The sequence below is a fragment of the Cherax quadricarinatus genome, chromosome 33, assembly GCF_038502225.1.
Source record: "Cherax quadricarinatus isolate ZL_2023a chromosome 33, ASM3850222v1, whole genome shotgun sequence".
Taxonomy (NCBI): Eukaryota; Metazoa; Arthropoda; class Malacostraca; order Decapoda; family Parastacidae; genus Cherax; species Cherax quadricarinatus.
The window spans coordinates 19,763,395-19,778,540 of NC_091324.1; the positions used below are offsets into that span (position 1 = coordinate 19,763,395).

General features: G+C 40.2%; 1 protein-coding gene across 4 annotated transcripts in view; it reads right to left on the bottom strand.

Moving 5' to 3' along the window:
- LOC128694002 (SH3 and cysteine-rich domain-containing protein) overlaps positions 1-15,146 on the bottom strand; it is a 1,038,081-nt gene that overhangs the window by 417,338 nt on the left and 605,597 nt on the right. For all 4 annotated transcript variants that reach the window (XM_070090891.1, XM_070090892.1, XM_070090893.1 and 1 more), the window contains exon 5: positions 11,751-11,831. In XM_070090891.1, coding sequence (XP_069946992.1) covers positions 11,751-11,831 — 81 coding nt within the window. The remainder of the gene's footprint in view (positions 1-11,750; positions 11,832-15,146) is intronic.

Genomic DNA, 15,146 nt, shown 5'->3' on the forward strand with positions numbered 1-15,146 from the left:
AAGAATGAGAATTTAGCAGAGCTTCCAGAAATCCAAGATGGCCTCCACGAAACTAGGTTCATAGCCTATTAGATCACAGCTTCCGTTTCTAATGCAAAGTTTAGGTTCAAATCTCTAAATCGACGCTTTTCCCATCCGAGGATTTTTTTTTTTTTGTCATTAACATAAATTCATTAGGAAAAAATGGAATAGTAAAAAATGAACTGAAGATGTGACTGCTGGAGCATTTTCCCTTTTGCGGATTTTAGAATCTCGTATTGATAAATTTAATTTTTAAGGATTGACAGATAAATGGTCGTATTTCACCTAGGCTGGGTGGCCCAAAAAGAAAAATTAAAGTTTCTCTTTTTAAATTTAGTAATATATACAGGAGATGGGGGTACTAGTCCCTTGCATTTTAGTCTCCTCTTACGACACGCATGGCTTTCGGAGGAAGAATTCTGTTCCACTTCCCCACGGAGATATATATATACATATATATATACATATATATATACATATATATATATACATATATATATATACATATATATATATATATATGTATATATATATATGTATATATATATATGTATATATATCTGTATATATATATATAGAGAGAGAGAGAGAGAGAGAGAGAGAGAGAGAGAGAGAGAGAGAGAGAGAGAGCGAGCGCAAGGTAAATTGTGTAACAAATGATAAGGTTGATAATCAACGACATAATGTTAGACAGGATTAAGTTACCCAAGTGTTCACAGAAGAGTATCATCAACTGCTTCAGATATTACGACTTCTCTGAGTAACACAGGACTCATAGTAGCTGCGTCGACTCCGTCTGTGCTCTGCTACTTTATATCAGAGCACACACACACACACACACACACACACACACACACACACACACACACACACACACACACACACACACACACACACACACACGCACACTCTCAATGTATCAAGGTTTCTTAATGCACAGTCTGAAGCAACTTTCATTACCAATGAGAAACTTTGCCTATATATCAAATTTTACTCCAGATAACCCAGCAGTTAAGAGTCCCTACCATGGCAGTTGGTCTGCTAACTGCCCTTTTATCGCGCCGTAAATTTTATGGCAATTTATCGTGCCGTTTTATACTGGGAATGAGTGCGACTGACATGTCAGCTCGGTAAAGACGTATATTACGTGCGGTCAGCAACTGCTGAAGTGGTATGGCCGGGTCACCGTCTGGAAAAAAAAAAACTATGGGGGGAGGGGGGAATGTACTGGCGAATCTACAACAATAACAATGCTCAGGTGGTTGCTGTTCCGTGCCCCCCCCCCCATCCCAAGGGCCAAGAGATACTACAATGGAATTAAGTCACTTCGTCTGACTATTTCTTAGGGTTATTCGAGGTAATTTACACGTAGGTTACTATGCAATAAGATCACTGTAAACAAGTGATATCGCAATATGCAAAACAGCCACTGCGCAAAAAATAGTGAAATTTCAAGCGCATGCATGATTTTTCACGTTATCAAGGACACGGAATGTTACTGTGTATGATAACTGAAATCACCTGAATTTGCGTCACTGTACTTACGTGTAACTATAGCTAAATAGACTTATTTACTTGCATACTTCATTACATCGGTTTGTATTAGTAGACTACCACCATTTACTGCGCAACACACCAGTGGTTGTTTCTTGCAGCACCCCAACCACGGGTTTAACTGTACCACTGTTCTCTGATTTATTCCATGAACCCAGTTCAGATTTTTCTCTTATTGGTAACACCCAAGATGGCAAATTTTAAGTGTTTTGGAAACGGTCCAAATCTATGATATTTTCATGGCCTAGTCATGATCTACTGAATTAACCCAGCACAACAAAACAAGGTCATACAACAAATTTGACCTAATCACAACATATCACATTATATTTTAACATTTAAATGCAAAAATAATATCAGTGTTAATATCTCAATGTTCCTGAAATGTTCATGTATACACTACGCCTGAGGTATATATATATATATATATATATATATATATATATATATATATATATATATATATATATATATATATATATATATATATTTCCTTGATCTGTGGAATATATGATACTGCAGTCTCTTCAATGTCCATTCCTTTCTTAGGCATGAAAACCATGCAGTTCCATTTCGACCTCTTCTTGATCGTCAATTCTCTGGTCGGTGCATGTCTGCAACTTGCAAATGTCCGTGCGCTTCAGCTGATTAGCCAGGCATGTGCCATCTGGATGTTTACAGGTGTGCTCAGACACAAATTTGCAAGACATGAGGTGCGACGCAGCATCTGGTGCTAGTGATCCCCTGAGGTTAATTGGCAATGTGTGTGAGCGTTTGCCTTATACTTGACGTCATCTTTCATCATTGCTGCCTTGTCTGTGTCATCCTTGGTCCTGGCTGACTTCACAAGCTGTAGTTCTGCTTTGAGAGCAGAATATACTTCCGCAAGTTCACACACACTAGCTGTCAGGATATAGGAAGAGTTTTACCCCTTGTCATCAGGAAAAATATGTGAAGTGCTCCTGCAACCCCGTCCTCCAGCTTGCACTGGTTGTGCTTCTTTATCGAAACTTTCACCTGGGTGACGCCAAATGTATTCCAACATAACACTTGTTTAGATGTGAGGCCAGAGGTACCACAGCCGGATTTACAAATGGTTATCCTTTGATTAATGTAAACAGTTCGCTGTACAACTGTTTCTCTGCAACCTCATAATTTGTCTAAGTAGAATCACTGTGTCTCCATCAGCTACAATGCTGGCTGTGGCAGCATCTGAATCCTTCGTACATAGACGGCAGCAAGATCTGTGGTAGTGCCCTTAGGCAGTTGTCGGTTCACTGATAACAGTGACAAGCATTCTCGCGTTTATTTTCCTGACTACAGCAGTCTTGATATTTTTATCTGCTCTTAGCTCAGTGACCTGCTTAAGAGCATCTCTTGTGTTTTGGTCTCAGTAACAACACTAAACAGAAAAAGTATAGAGTCTGTGTATTTAATCGTTCTGGCCCCTCCTTCATAAACCCAACAGATAACAGGATATAAACATGTTTAACATGATACTGACTTACAGGCTACACAAAGGAAAAAACTTGTTCTTTCAAATCCTACCTCAAGTGAACAGGCTGAAACTCCAGCATCACATCCCCTATTCGTCTCATTTTAAAAACAACCAACGCTAGGAGAATGTACAGGAGGGACAATGGGACTAAATCAAAGTTTCTGCTCCAGTCATTTTCCATACATTCTATTTTTTTCAGTGCAGGTCCCATCTCTTTCATTAGTCCAGCAGATAAGGAGAGATAAGCATGTTGAACATCATATCAAAGTGTGTGTTATGTAAATTATAAAACTTACACCCTCAGATTCCATCTTAAGTGGATAAGCTGGTGCCCCAACAATGGAGATCGACAAAGAAAGCTGCTAGTGGAGTGGTTCGACAAGGACAGCTAGCGTAGTGGGTCGACAAGGACAGTTGTTGGAGGGGTTCAACAAAGACAGCTGGTGAAGTAGGTCGTTAGTCATCAATAACAACTGATGGAGTGAGTCGTTCATGGCAGTTGATGAAAGGGTCGTCAGTGAGTGCTGGAGAAAGGGTCCTCAGTATGAGCTGGTGGAACGGGTCTTGAATGATAGTTGGTCGAGTGGTTATTAAAGACAGCTGGTAAAATGGGTCATAAAATGACAGTTGGTAGAGTGGATCGTCAATGATAGTTGTAGTGGATCAGGAATGGCAGTTGGAGATGGTCGTCAAAACAGCTGGTAGAATGGGTCATCAATAACAGTTGGCAGAGTGGGTTGTCAGTGACAGCTGGAGTGGGTCGTCAATGACAGTTGGTAGAACAGGTAGTCAGTGACAGTTGGAGTAGGTCATCAGCGACAGCTGGTGAAGTAGGTCATCAGTGTCAGCTCGTGAAGTGGGTCGTCAATGACAGCTGGTCGAATGTATCCTTGCCCAGAACACACACACTTGCATATTAGGCTAAATTATAAGCCTGTGAAGACTGCCATTATCACAAAACCAAACTTACTTTTAACAATTCAAAAGCCCAAAGAATGGTAAAAAAAAAAGCTAATATCAAAACAGTGATTAAAGAATTTCACTTATCGTATAAATTTGATTATTACCAGAAAAACTATCATGGTTGTTAACTGGCTGATTAAGTTGAAACCCTATCGACTACACGAGAATAATTGAAACGTTATATAACTGTACACCACCGATCAGGGACGCACTAATCCCTAAAATACAGATTAAAGCCAACTCTCAGGTGTATATACACACAAAGACATACACCTCTGCGTGTATAAAACACTCAGCGGGGATGGGTAGCAATTGTGGCTACAGTAGAGGCAGGAGGGAGCATCGCTCTTCTCTTGGGTACATCGCCTTTATATCTGCGCTACGAGCCCGGGGAACACCGCCCTGCGCCTGTGTGCCACTCATACCTTCTATTAACGTTGTGATGAAAAAAAAACACAATACCCTTTTGATTGAGGAGCATTGTTGACAAATTATTGTGTCCGATACGCAACATATATGGGAGGGAATAAATACCCTCTGAATATTTTACGCCGGTAAATGCGGTTATTACGTAACAGTATTATTATATAAGGCATGGTATAGGATGAGTGAAAGATGTATCCGAATAACAACGAACGAAAAGGTGGCATACTGTTTTTGATGTGTTGCGACGGAGTCAACATAATATGCAACACCATTTCCCCCAGTTTTCTCGCTCATAGAAAACCGATACAACCAGAGAAAACGTTATATACTTGATGATCAACTTCGAGAAACAAGAAAGGTTTCATTCGTGTTAGATAAGATAAGATAAGATTTCGTTCGGATTTTTAACCCCGGAGGGTTAGCCACCCAGGATAACCCAAGAAAGTCAGGTTTCATTCGTGTTAGATAAGATAAGATTTCGTTCGGATTTTTAACCCCGGAGGGTTAGCCACCCAGGATAACCCAAGAAAGTCAGTGCGTCATCGAGGACTGTCTAACTTATTTCCATTGGGGTCCTTAATCTTGTCCCCCAGGATGCGACCCACACCAGTCGACTAACACCCAGGTACCTATTTGCTGCTAGGTGAACAGGACAACAGGTGTAAGGAAACGTGTCGAAATGTTTCCACCCGCCGGGAATCGAACCCGGGCCCTCCGTGTGTGAAGCGGGAGCTCCAGTGAAGTTAAACACTAATTTCTGTTTGCTGGTGAGTCCCTGCAAATAATAACTATCGGGCAAAAAATGCTACGTTAAAAAAGGACCAGAGGAGCTACAAATTTATTCCGAGGTAAAAAAAATTATGAGAAATGATGACAAACTGAATCATGAAGACGGCTACAATGACTAATACCAAAACAAGTGAAGGCACATTCACATACATGAAAGAATAGGTAAAGATAGTTCAGTATTTTCAACTCAAATAAAAATAAACCATTTATAAATTACATAAACACTAAGATCAGATTTAATATTAGATTTTTTTCGCCAAGTAGTAGAGAATTAAACGAATTAAAAGAGTTGGTAGTATCAGCTACAACCAACGGAAATTAAAGTATATACGAAATTTTTGTTGAAGATGAGCCTGGCCCGTGACCGGGCTCTGGGAGTAGATTCTCGAAACTCGTTAAAGGTATATTAAAGATAAAGGTAAGACTCGACTCAACAAGCACAGCTCTGCACCTGTAGCCACAGCTAGGTAAGCACACACTACTCAAGTGATGACAAGTGATGTAGTGGAGGCAGAAACCATACACAGCTTTAAGACGAGGTATGATCAAGCTCATGGAGCAGGGAGAGAGAGGCCCTAGTAGTGACCAGTGAAGAGGCGCGGCTAGGAGCTATGTCTCGACCGCTGCAACAATAAATAGGTGAGTACATACCTTATTTACATACATAGGCTGGCCCAGCGAGTGGGGTTGCAAAACAGAGACAAATAACAAATATGAAATCCTCTTAGAATCAGATTTGGCAGAGGTCGAAATAATATTAGTTGGATATTCCCCAGTTAAATATTTAAACACAGAATTCTGCAGATAAGGAAAAAATAAATAGGGAGGTTTGCTGCAGTGAGACCAAGATTAATCCTATTTCTAGCAAATTTGAGGCACTAACAAACAGTGTTTCCCATAATGTTGTCTGATGAGAGATGTAGGAGCACAAACTTCTTGTTGGGTTTGTAAGGGCGACTAACAACTTATGTAGTATCGAACCTGCTTCCCGGTGTAAGCTGTATAACCCTTGTGGCTTAGCGCTTCTTTTTGATTATAATAAAAATAATAATTCCCGGTGTAAGCTTCCATACCATCTAAGGCAATAAAGTGTGCACAGTGTGAAGGAGAGAACTTTCTGAGCAGGAGCGTTGCAGAAAGATCTCTCAGCGGAGGACGTACAAGACATCAAAAGTGTTTGGAAAGGACCAACAATTATGATATTGACGGAGAGTTTAATGGAATCTTGCTGCTGATAATTGGTGATCTGCTAGGCACACAAAGTAAGGAACCTCAAAGTAGGCTGAAGGCAAGTTTGTCATCTCTACTAGAATAACTTTGGTGATCCCGGGGAGGACTGACGAACGTCTTTACTGTCACACTGGGTGAGCCTCGTGACTAGAAGCTGACTACGAAGATTCTCGATACAATAATTCGAGAGCTGTACCAAACATACCACTTGCAAGAGGGCGACAATACCGCATCGCAAATTAAACTGTACATATCAGCAGAACTTAAAAGGGACATTATCTACTCTAAAATCTTGAAGCTATTAGTGTATCAATCTAATTTAAAGTGTACAATAATTGTCTCGTAAAATTTGATGGAGTGCAAGAGCATCAAGGAGAGATTACTGATGCATAATGCAACTTTTGCATCTCTTGGCTGAACCACAAAAGCTTTCGTCCATCTCTCAGGACGGAAAATGGATTCATCTCAAAAGCATGGATTCGTCAGCCTCCTGATGAGCCCAGAGAGAGATACATGGATTCATCAATAGCGGAGTATCAACAATTTTCTCCCCCCACCACCGAGCCACTAAACACACGAACAGCCCCAGGATTAATGGCGAGCTGATACGTAAGAAACATCAGAGCCGGGAAATGCCATTGGATACTTTCTTTACCCCATGCAAACATACCTCTCCCCACAGACTACCAACAGCCCAAGAACCACCTTACTCTCCCGACACCACCAAAACTCGTTATTCATGGGAGCCTGTGATCTATCAAGAGGACTAAGCAATACATGGCATCGAGTAGCAAATACATGAGTGTACCGGCATAAAACCCACCAACACTTAGCGAGGAAGTGATATAAACTCAGCATATTACCCCATTTCCGTTTATCATAGAAACGTGTTGCCCAACGAAGAGGTGCAGCACTGAGGACGGGCTCACCGAGGCGAGCGGAAACGAGCGATGTACAGGAGTCCATGCATGTCAAATGCACAGGGGCAGCGTTTGGATAGACTATGCAACTTGCAGTCATGTTAAGGAGTCTGCCTGCTGCCCTCAGGGGGAAACAGCAGTTCCAACACTGGCACAGCACTCAAGAATAAAGATTCAGCAGCCCGCGCACACTCACCCAAGTCGGCCTCCATCACAGGTGTCACCTCTCCGTCCGTTAGCAACTCAGTAGTGGGGTCAGGGCTCGGACACTCGCATACCTGTAGAGAAGGCACAGGGTCACCAGACGGGGGAAAACCGGGGTCCTTTGCGGCCGCGGCTCAAGAAAAGGGAAAAGGGAATTGAAGAGGGGAGGGAGGGGGGGGGGAGAAGAAGACAAAGCTGAAGCGTATGAACTCTCCGGCAACAGTTCAAAGCATCTCCAGACGGGTTGGGCAATCTGAAGCAAATTTACCAGCACATTCAGAAAGTCGACACATATGTACCTGGCCAGCACAAATGAAAAAATCTGTGACCGATTATTAGACAACAACAAAAATCAAGGTATGGGGTAAACAAGTCCTGCAGCCAGGCCAAATGTACTCCTCTTTATTGACGCATAGCAGCCAGTCTTCCAGGTGTTGGTCTGAACCTGGTGCACCCGGAGCGCATTCCCAACAGTCATATTCTGTCCAGCTTAGAGGGGGTCTCTTACAGGTAGGCAGGTGTAGTATCGAAGTATTGTAGTCACCCGCCGATGCTCAGATTGATAAGAAAGATTCTTTAGTCACGACTTCAGGGACCTTGTAAGCTGCGTTAATAATTTTATGAAGGAAGGTATGAGGCAGCACGTCAACAAGTACTCAATACACTAGCTTACTATCAGTGTTAGCTAATGCGTATCTAAAAGCCGACATGACCCAAAAAAAAGAAAAAGAAAAAAGGTTAAGAAATAACGCCGTGTGGGCTAGGAACAAATCACATGGTCGGGCCAAACTGGTCCTATTCCAACAGCAGGCACAACACAATAAATATCTCTATCAGTAACTTCTTTCTGTCAGTACCTTCAAGGGGAGGCTACTCTCCCTTTCCCCAGACAAAACCTGATTATCTCTCGTTCTTGAAGAGCTGTATGACTCTTCCGGTTATTCATCTTCCCATTAAAATAATAATTCAGATCATTTTTCACCTGAAATACCCACACAAAAAAGCAAAATAATTCATTGATAAAATTGACCACCAAAACAAAGTCAAGACGATATCTCTAGTCTGTCAGTCAGCGTATATTAAATTATACACACGTACACACATTTGGGTGTCCCGTAGCTTGACTGCTAGCGCACTCAGATCTCACACTGAGGCCCGGGGGTCGATCCTCGTCACGGGTGAAAACATTAGGATGTGTTTCCTTAAGGCACCTACTGCCCACGTTCACCTATCAGTAAAATAGGTGCCTGGGTGTTAGTCGACCGGTGTGGATCGTATCCTGGGGACAAAAGTGACCTAATTTACCCGAAATGCTCTACATAACAAGCGGCTTTCTATACAGTAGTATGTCACTGATGTCAGCTAGAAATAAAAATTATTACTGTATGTATTATTACACTTGCCACCTGGTTGGGCTGAACCTGCTCCTGCTGCCACTTTCTCCGATAGAGCTGAAAAAACCCCTCTAGATCATCCTAATGTTACACAAGTTAATTTATAGCAATTAGCTTGACTTTCTTTTAATTACTGCCGTCAGTGTCCATTCACTCGACTCTCATAATGACTAACATTGCTGGAAAAAAAGACCAAGCCATGTATACCAGGAATGACTATATAAACCAGGTATAGCTTTGTAAATATTAATAGAAAACGGAATTAATTTACACTTCCTACAGATCTCTTCTCGCACTAACCCATTATCTGCATAAGGTTAATAAATTAATCCCCCCTCCCCCCCCCCAAAAAAAAATTGCTTTGAAGGAAGCAGTCTAATATAACCCTGGTCTGTGGGTCAAGTAAAATAATGAATTAAGAGTATAAGGGGCTCAATAAATCACTAATACACGAGCTTAAAAATTATACTTAGAGACTAGCTTGTCATGGTAAGAGATTTAACAGTTGTGCTAGCCTTTCTTAGGCTTAGCTAAAAGTGCATTTGGCTTCTGGCTAACGTTAACAATTAGGAAAGTACAATCTCTTAAGCACAGGTGCCTAACCATCTATTTACTCATATATAGAGTATATATATAAATCTATATATACAGAAACGTTTTTGCTAATGGAGCAAATAATGAATAAATGCACTTTAGCTGTAATAACGTATAAAAAACTGAATACACTAGTTTGCTCTTGGTAAAAGTAATTGGGCTTAGTTTCAACGCTTTTCTTTATCTAGTGTATATGTCCTTATCGTACTGGACAAATGATGTGCCTCTCTGTTTTCTAACTGGGGCAGCAATCTTTGTAATATTGTTGCGCTAGCGGATACCTGCTATTATTATGGAAGCAGGCAAGTGGCAAACCTGTATGGGTCATACAACACACAGCGAATGCTTAGCCACAGGCATACAGCAGGCATGGGTAAACCAGCGGTCGCTTAATTGTTGAAAGTTGAAGTTTGGCTTAGTGGACAACAAAAGCAACAAAAGGAACAAAAACCAAACGTTTCTTCTTACGACGTTTCACCTACACGGAAAAGCCTGAAGCGGGTGAAAAGTCGCACTAATAAAGGTTTCTCTCTGCTGTATTTTAATCACAGACACTCTGGACAGGTACGACGGTAACTCCATCATCGAGCGTCAGTTTCCTGACGGACAAAACCTCATCAGCCACACCCTGGGTACTGCTACACTTTCTTTGTTGTTCAAAACTTTCTTTGTTGTTCAAAACTTTCTTTGTTGTTCAAAACTTTCTTTGTTGTTCAAAACTTTCTTTGTTGTTCAAAACTTTCTTTGTTGTTCAAAACTTTCTTTGTTGTTCAAAACTTTCTTTGTTGTTCAAAACTTTCTTTGTTGTTCAAAACTTTCTTTGTTGTTCAAAACTTTCTTTGTTGTTCAAAACTTTCTTTGTTGTTCAGAACTTTATCTATATATTTAAAGGACGCTTATAGTTGATTATAGAGGTTTAAAACCTATCGACTACACAAGGGCCATTCATAAAATGGTGCATAACACCGACAGGTTGGTCAGACACGTGCTACAGTTAAACATCTTTATTCCGAAACGTTTCTCTTAAACAGTAGACCTTTTTATTCGAGAAGAATACATTCTTCTATACCTCTCCTTCACATTGTTTCAGGCTAGGGTACAAAACTTTTCTCCAGGCTAAGGGACTGACCACCTCAAACCTACGTCTTCAAGGGTAACGGACTGATTACATCGTCTTCACATCTCTACTGTTTCTGCCAACTTGTCTGTACTCGACTGAAGAAGCCTACTGTGTAGGCGAAACGTTTCGGAATGAAGATGTCGCACATGTCTCATCAAGGGTCATTAAGGCTGCCCGACCCTTGTCACCACCAGAGTAACACAAGAGACTCTTCTCTAAGCTTCATTTATATGATTTGACAGTTTGTCATAGGATCTCAATCCTTTTCAATGTCTGACATTTAATATTTTGTATCAAACTATATTTATGTGGTATGTTTCTGTTTTTTCTCGTTTCTGTTTCAATGGATGTGCAGTCTTAGTTTGTGTGTGTGTGTGTGTGTGTGTGTGTGTGTGTGTACTCACCTAGTTGAGGTTGCGGGGGTCGAGTCCGAGCTCCTGGCCCCGCCTCTTCACTGATCGCTACTAGGTCGCTCTCCCTGAGCCGTGAGCTTTATCATACCTCTGCTTAAAGCTATGTATGGATCCTGCCTCAACTACATCGTGTGTGTGTGTGTGTGTGTGTGTGTGTGTGTACTCACCTATTTGTGGTTGCAGGGGTCGAGACTCAGCTCCTGGCCCCGCCTCTTCACTATGTGAGTGTGTGTGTGCGTGCTTTAATAAGCTCTTCAGTTTTTAACTACATAAATACTACGTAAATCATTATTTATACTATTCATCAATGAAAGAATGAAGTACACACGATTTTTAACTTATATTACAACCATTTCTAAATCACATTTTCTAAATTTAGTTATCTTCGAAATATTGATCTTTCATCTATTGCTCCTCCTTTTTATATCCCTTCTATCACTTTCTCCACACTAAGATATTCTCTGGAAAAAAATACTTGCTTAGATATATTTTCCTCTAATTATTTTATTAATGAAGCCATTACATCAATTTTCCAAAGTCTGATTGATGTTAAATCTTCCGTACCAAGAGAGATAACATTTCTTTAATTAAAACCCCCAGTAAATGACAGGATATGAGACTGACCTTAGCAGCGACGATGTCGGCGCCCTTGAGGATACAGTCACCCACGATGCCACTCACGTCCAGGTACACACTCTCCAGCTCCTACAAAACAACGACCAGTGTCTCGCATCAGATAGGATGGCGGGAAGAAAACTGTGAGAGTAACTAATTTTTTTATGAGTTTATTCGGTACTTTAACAATAAAATGTAAATACAAGAAAATAGTTGTGAAACTGCTGGATTCAGAAGAATTTTGTTTTATAAGTTTAATCAGAACTTTACAAATAAAATGTAAGTGAAAGGAAATAGTTAAGGCAAATAGTTGGCAGGAATTCCACATACGCTAGATTATTTTTGATTATTTTAAGTGTATAATTTGATATTTTCTATTATTTTTTTTTCAGTTTTTGTAAGGGAATTGCACAGGTTACACAGAAGCCACTTTCTTCTTTATTCTAGCCCTTCCTGATAGTAAAGCAGTTCCTTTATTCTTTACTTCAGTCAGCTCTTCATTATACAGAAGTCCCTGTATCCCTTACTCCAGTCATTCATCACGCAGAGATCCCTGTATCCTTTACTCCAGTCATTCATCACGCAGAGATCCCTGTATCCTTTACTCCAGTCATTCATCACGCAGAGATCCCTGTATCCTTTACTCCAGTCATTCATCACGCAGAGATCCCTGTATCCCTTACTCCAGTCATTCACCACGCAGAGGAGGTCCTTGTATCCCCTACTTCAGTCAGTCTTTTACCTCACCATTCAATTCGTTTCTCTCACTCGCACATTTCCTCTTCATTTCCTGTCCCTCAAGGCCGTCGGGGAACTGCACTGTTCTATTGATACTCTAAGTTCTTTGTTCATATCTTCTTTCTTGCTCTATTTCCTAATTAAGAACGTGTGCAATATTCCCAGCAGGTGGGTCTCCCTCCGTGTCGCGTGTGTTATCTCCTTTCTAGTTTCTGCTGCCTTTTCTAATCAAAGAAAATATTAAAACTTTTGGAATTTTGTTACAAAAAGGGAGTTTCTGCTGTTTTCATTTCCCGTGGTTACTTTACTACTTTGAAATTACATTTACGGAACAGCCTGAATATAAACGGAATGTTGGTGTTGTAGTAGCCAAGATTAGTCTTAGTTGCACGTACTTCTGGCCGTTTGGCCGTACGATGACCATACTAAATGTAATGTGATCAGTCTTGTGATCACTTTCTTGAAGACTAAGTGTATGAGTATCCACTTATTGAGGAATATAAGTGGAATGTCGAAGTATCTTATTAATATGATTATGATACCAGACATTTAAAGCTAAGGCTTTAAACTTACTTGCAACATGAAATATAAATAATGAATTAATAACAAGATGTTCTCCCGTTAAACCATTTTGGGCCTAATTCCTAGGCCTTTTGTTTATCCAATTTGAATCTAACCCTTTCATTTAATGTTTCGTCAAAGCCTTCATTTTATTACTTGTCCATTTGCTGGCTTATTCCTTCGACTCGCACCTCATTTTGTCCAACACACTTCACTTGAATTTAATGCAGCACCCTCACATTTTCTACCACTACTCGAATTGCTTTCTCAATTTCCTTTCCACCTGCTTGCCTAACCTCCCCGGCATCTCTCCCTCCCTCCCTCCTATGATCTGTTTATCTGTCCTCTCAGTCCCTCCTCCCTCCCTCTCTCCATTCTCTTCCCTCCCACGGACCCTTACTGTTTAGATTTTTTTCTCTGAGAGTACTCATGTCTGACCCTCTTCCTTTCATCTCTGCTTTAGCTGTCATAATGGCAGGCTCTCAAAGTCATCCGTTAATATACAGCTCTCTGAATTCCTCTCCAGGAAAAGGTCAAGTGGCTGTTGTTTCCTCGTTGTGTTGACAAGGGTTAAAACTGCAACTTTTGGATATTAGATGAGGAAAAGGTAGCTTGTGTACCGTGTCTTTGATCTCAGAAATGAAACCAAGTTTCTTTAATCGCTAATGTGTCAACTAATATGAACTTTATATTTCTAGTGTGGGGAACCGGCGAGTTTTGAAAGTGTAAGAAAGAGTAAGAGTGATAATCTTTATTTAGGAAATCTACAAAGGATTTTATACACAGTAAATTTGTACAGTGGTTCCGGGGGCATATGGATGTTGTAGGTACCATAAAGAGTACATTATGTAGATTGTGCCTAGGATAACCTAATACATCGAGATTTGTTTCCATTGTGATGCAGGAGACTGTATGTACGTGTCTGCGTGTATAGGGAGGAGTAGGTTGTTAAAAAGTATGTAGCTAGGGAGGCAGGGAGAAATATAGGTACGTAGTTAGAAAGCCAGGGAGAAATATAAGCACGTAGTTAAAAAGGCAGGGAGAAATATAGGTACGTAGTTAGAAAAGTAGGTAGCTAGGAAGGTAGGTAGTTAGGAAGGGAAAAATAAAGTACGTAATTAGGAAGGTAGGTAGTTACGAAGTAGGCAGTTGAAAATGGGTTACATAATATCAACCAAATGCAGTGGTAACTCTCTCCAGTTACCTAAGTTACCAAAGTATTTGCCTGAAGAAACCTGTAGCACAAGTAAAATATCTCGCATTAAATACCTATACATGCTGGTAGTGAATACCAATAACATAATGGTCAAGTCTTGGTATAATACAGCTGAAGATGAGGGCCAAGAATATCTAGTACAAGAAATCAGAGAGAGGAACGAGAGTGATTTCTTATATTGGCAAAAGAGTCATATTTTTTTGACTCAGTCTATTCACTTTTTTAGATTGATTTTTATTGCTATCACTAAGGTTAAATAATAAGAAGGGATCTATTTATAACTATATAAAATATCAGATAAATTAAACATACGATATTAGGACCCTTGTGGCAATAAGTTACACTGTCTATACTAGGTTATCCTATGATAAATTTACATAATTCACTATATAAAACTAATGAAAGTTAAAAATTAATTACGAAGGTAGGTAGGTAGGTAAGTAGGTGGGTAAGTAGCCAGGTAGGTAGACAAGTAGGTAGGTACGTACGTAGGTAGGCATGTAAGCAGGTAGAGAGATAAATATGTAAGTAGGTAGGTAAAAGTTATCCTAGGTTCTCTACACATATGCTATGTACGTTAATTTATGTAACTGTATCTGTGTATACCTAAATAAACTTTCTTACTTATTTACTGTAGATAGGTAGGTACGTCTGTAGGTAGGCAGCAGTCTACCCCGCTACAAATCAAATAACGTTTTCTGTAAAAGGAATTTTAGAGTATTGCAGCTCTCAGTACCACGGTACAGGTAGGTCTGCTATATTTAGGTAATCTGTATTAAGCGCCCATAACAGATTTCTCTCTTACCACGACAGAAATAACGCAGGTTAATTTAGTCAAACCAAATAGCATTCTTTCCGTAAACACAGCCATGAGGCCTCTATGCATTTAT